Source organism: Salvia splendens, chromosome 19 (genome assembly GCF_004379255.2).
Source record: "Salvia splendens isolate huo1 chromosome 19, SspV2, whole genome shotgun sequence".
Lineage (NCBI taxonomy): Eukaryota > Viridiplantae > Streptophyta > Magnoliopsida > Lamiales > Lamiaceae > Salvia > Salvia splendens.
This window is the reverse complement of record NC_056050.1, coordinates 25,325,081-25,329,883: the sequence shown is the minus strand read 5'-3', so window position 1 is coordinate 25,329,883 and position 4,803 is coordinate 25,325,081. Positions and strand designations below refer to the sequence as shown.

The window sequence follows — 4,803 nt, the reverse complement described above, 5'->3', positions numbered from 1 at the left end:
TAAATCAAGAATCCCAGAATAACAATTTGCTCAATAAATTTGAAACTTTACAACAAAAATTCAAGAACTTTATCAATATAAAATAAAATAATCTGGATCATGTAAATTGCATCATGCCTTGTTATAAATACCAGAAAAATCCCTCCTTTTTCAGAGTTTAACGACAAAAGTTAAATAAATAAGCTTCCTACCAAAATTTCATCCAAAGAAATAGGAGCGTAAATAACAAATCCCCAAATCAATAACCCTAATTTATAACCCTTTCCTCAAATCACTGTAGCAAAAGTAATCCAGCTCAATCTCATTCCCTTTCTTCGTCTTGATCGTGACGCCGTCAACTCCGGCGATAATCACAGACGTTGCTAATCCGATAAACATTCCGTGATCGACGATTCCAGGGAGCCTCAACACCGCATCGCTTGCCCTATTCAAATCCCCAATTTCCTTCTCGAAATACAAATCGATAATGTAATTGTTGTTGTCAGTCACATAGGGCTTTTTCCCGCCGCCCTCCGCCGCCGCCTTCCGCAGCTGCGCTACACAGCCGGCGTGTGCGAATAGCGCCTCCAGCCTCTTCAGCGAATGGCTCCAGCAAAACTGCACGACCTCAACCGGCATTGCGAGCCTGCTTCCGCCGACGTGTTTCACAAATTTCGATTCGTCAACAATCACGATGAATTTCTTCGCGACCGATTCCACCATTTTCTCCCTCAATAGGCTCCCTCCGCGCCCCTTCACCAAATTGAGCGACGGATCGACCTCATCCGCGCCGTCGATCGCCAAATCGACGACGGGGTGGGAGCCGAGATCCGAGAGGGGGATGCCGAGCGAGACCGCCTGCTCGTGCGTCTGCGTCGACGTCGGCACGCCGACGATGTTTTTCAGCTTCCCCTGGCGGAGGAGCTGCGCGATTCGGTCGACGGCGTGCTTGGCCGTGGATCCGGTGCCGAGCCCCACCACCATGCCGGATTTCACGTGCTCGACAGCCTTGTAAGCGGCGATCTTCTTCAAATCGTCCTGCGTGAGGGCGACGGCCTGCAGCGACGGCGGCGCGGCGGGGCCAACTAGCTTCGGCTGCTCCACCACGGCGCGGGCGATCCGTTGAGCAATGGCCATGGCGGCAAATTGGGATTGAGAAATTGAAGTTTCGATTAATTTGAGGAGAGGGGGAATTTTGGATTTGTGTGGTGGAGGGAGAAGATATGGTGTTTGTGGAAATGTTTGTGTGAGGAGAGGGATTAGGGTTGGGGTATGATTTATAGGGGGGAAAGGGGGGGCGGCGGCGATTGGGGGAATGCGGAGGAGAGGGGAAAACAAGTGGAGGCGTGATTTTGGATAGGGGTGTGGAGATCTCGAATCTATTAGGATATGACAATTATCGGCGCAATCTATTTATTTTTTTAAATATTATTATGATGTCTCTAGTTTCAAAAATAAAATTATACTAATATCTTTAAAATATTTTACTAGGGTAAAGAATAAGAATTTTATGATGTCTCTAGTTTCAAGAAGAAAATTATATTATCCCTAAAATATTTTACTCTAATAAGATTTTATTACGATGTCTCTAGTTTCAAAAACAAAATTATAATATATCTAAAATACTTTATAAGGCTAAAGAAAAAGATAACCTTATATTGAAGTGTACAATATGTAAAGACAAATTCTCTTATGCGCCCGCTCACTGTGCACATTGGTCGTAGTCTGACTCGAACCTGATTTGAGCTCGATTCGAACCCATCTCGTATATCAAACAAGATTGTTATATGAGTAATTTTAAGTATATATAAAAATTATTGTTATTGCAAACAAAGTGATTATGTTAATACTATTTCCTTATTTGGACGGTTCCCAATAAATGTTCCAGTTTATATTATACTAAATCGTTTTACTTACAATTATTATAAAACTAATATATTCACTAACTTTTTCCACACACTTTCATTCACAAAACCAAACAATTTTTTAAAACTCACCCCAGTCAAATATGAGCCATTTAATTAGAATAGTAGCGAGTACATGTTAGGACTAGTTAAGGATTTAATCTAAAAACATGTTTGAAATGTGATAAATCAGGTAATTTCACTTCAACATACGATGATACAAATGCTACTTTTCAAACGGTGAAACTTCATTCTTGGGGGAAGTAGTGAAGAAGGGGAAGGATTCCAATTAATTAGCAAAATGTTTATGATATTCAAAAACTAAATTATATTTTGCATACTAATTAGTGGATTGACATCCGAATTTTGGAGGTGAATGAGAACCATCCAATAAGCATCAAAAAAACAAGATTTGATACTTCGATGGGCCACTTGTGTTTCCTTGTTCTAACTTAGTTTTATGCCTCGTATTAATACTAACGTATGCTTAGTCAAGACATCAATTTGTGGGGTGTTTGTTAAAAGGGGTCCCAAAAAAACCAAACACTACACATTTTTTGTCATTAAATGTGTTGCATCTACTATTTAATTACAAAATTTGACGTATTTTTAATTAATTGATCGACAAAGGATGTCGCCTCGTCTCACCGACAAACGTGTATGCTTGTGGTTTACTTTATTGACCAGAAATATATGGGGATCATTGTTTTAATTTTATTTTATTTTTATTGTACAAAGAATTTTGGATTTTTGAACAATTCGAATCCAATTTTTCCCCATAAAGTTTAGGAATTTTGGATTGAATTTGGCAAAAGTTTAATCGAATGCTCACTCCTCAATCCTCATGGAATGTTAAGTATATTTACTAAATATACTAAAGATAGAAAGTGAATAACTGAGTAGATAAAACATTTAACTGCGGATGAATAAAATATTTAATTATTTATTCTTCTATGGATTTTTTCAGTATAAGATCCTTTTTTCCTCAGCCTAATGCATGAACATGAAAAAGATGGCCAATTTGACTACTCAATTTTGACCAAGATGCTAATGAGGCTAAACCCACGTGTGCCAAATCTAATTCCAATTGCTTTGGTCCTAATCTTTAATATTATGGACTTTCAATATCAAACGTCAAATAAAATAATTATGTCAATTTTGAAGTCCAAACAACTTATTTTTCAACCTAGTATCTTGATATATTGGCTGTAGAATATTAATTTGTAACATTTGTTGGTTGGGTCACAAACTTATATAGAGCATTCGATTCAATCAGACCATTAGATCAGTTGATTTATTGTTTTCATATATTTTTATATATTTTTTTTGTTTGAGAAAGGGTTCAAAGGGGGTTTTTGAGTAAGGGTTGTGGTTAATTATAGTGTAAAATAGAAATGTAAATATTCTTTTAATCATAGGTAATGGTGGTTGTGGCTAAAGAGATTAAAGCCAAGTATGTGAAAGAGTAAACATTTTCATTATTTAGAAGTTGTAAAATAGGTCATTTATAATGCTCCAATCTATTAGTTGAAGTAGATACTAATTGGGTCGCTTTTAAAGCCCACTTAGTCTACTTACCGAATGAGTGTGGGTTACAATAATTCCAAATTTATAGAAAGAAATTCATCCTAAGCCTACCTGCTTTAGCCATGGGCTTGGCCACTTGTCTATAAAATTGTCCGGCTCAAGGTGGACTTGGCAAACTGAGCCGACCCAATCTATTTGACAACGGCCCCATTTGTCCCATTAAAAATGAACGTTTCTTAAAATAGAAACAACTCCATATCTACTTTTTCATCTCTTTTTATTAACTCATAAAACAATACTACATGAAATCCTGTGTCGATTCCCAAATGTTTCATATTTAATGAGATGGAGGAGTATTTTAATACAGGAGTACTATTTTTTCTTTTTTGAGATACTAAAACACTCTATTTTCAAGCTTAAAATCTTTTCAATTGTGACCAATCCTTGATATATTAATACTACTATTAAGTAAATGATTTCATATGTTGCTTGTCCGCGTGGTATTCTTTGCAACTTAAATGACTTGCAATGCTCTTAGACATAACCTTGCTTTCAAGCTTTCCCTTGCAACCAAAATCTCAAATAATTAAAATTTTAAAATAGTAATCCTTCCTTTATAACTAAGCATCTCAACATCAAATACACTCTCCATTTCTCTTATTCTCAACATTTCTCAAGAGCTCCTTTCACACACTCTCCATGCATCTTTACTCATTTACTCATGGTTCGATTTAGACGAGAGATATATCAATTAAAGAATATATTTATTTATTTATTTTTAGAATAAAGAACATGGTTTTGCACATCTATACAACGATTAGTCATAAAATAAAATAAAAAATTGTCACAAAATTCTAACTAAATTTAACCCAAACGAATCCCAGACAAAACAACTACCAAATTGTACATCACCACAGCCGTAGAAGTTGGCACACTCAAAGCGAGAAGTACAAGCACCCCAAGCGCAACACCGGGCCTCGTGTCCATCAACCAAGCCTGCAGTCGGCCCACCGCGTCACAGACGATCGCATCATAGCCCACGTACACCCGCCTCTCCCACTCTATCCATTTCCCCGGCAGCTCGCAATCGGCCTCGTTCATCTTCATCTCGTGGATCCTCTTCCGCAACACGATCATGTTCTCGTCCACCCCTTTCCCGCGGCCACTGGCTTCCCTCCTCATCGCACGGACCATTAGGCCCCTAGGCCTTTTAATCGAGTTCGAGCTGATCAGGCTCGAGCTCGATCTGGTCTTGGAGAACTGATCGAAAGTTTGGAGGAATGAAGTCGAGGACATGTTTAAATTGGTAGTGTGGAATTTGATTTTGATGGAATTTATTGATTGATTGAATGATTTGTGCAAAATGTGAGTGTATTTATAGTTTGAGTTTGAA

General features: G+C 37.9%; 2 protein-coding genes across 2 annotated transcripts; both read right to left on the bottom strand.

Annotated features, from left to right (window-relative positions):
- Positions 1-1,295, bottom strand: LOC121780306 (probable ribose-5-phosphate isomerase 1). The gene has a single exon (XM_042177866.1). It carries the CDS (start codon positions 1,114-1,116, stop codon positions 253-255), a length of 864 nt encoding a protein of 287 aa, XP_042033800.1. The 5' UTR covers positions 1,117-1,295; the 3' UTR covers positions 1-252.
- Positions 1,296-4,161: 2,866 nt separating this feature from the next.
- LOC121779446 lies at positions 4,162-4,803 on the bottom strand. The gene has a single exon (XM_042176769.1). It carries the CDS (start codon positions 4,704-4,706, stop codon positions 4,275-4,277), a length of 432 nt encoding a protein of 143 aa, XP_042032703.1. The 5' UTR covers positions 4,707-4,803; the 3' UTR covers positions 4,162-4,274.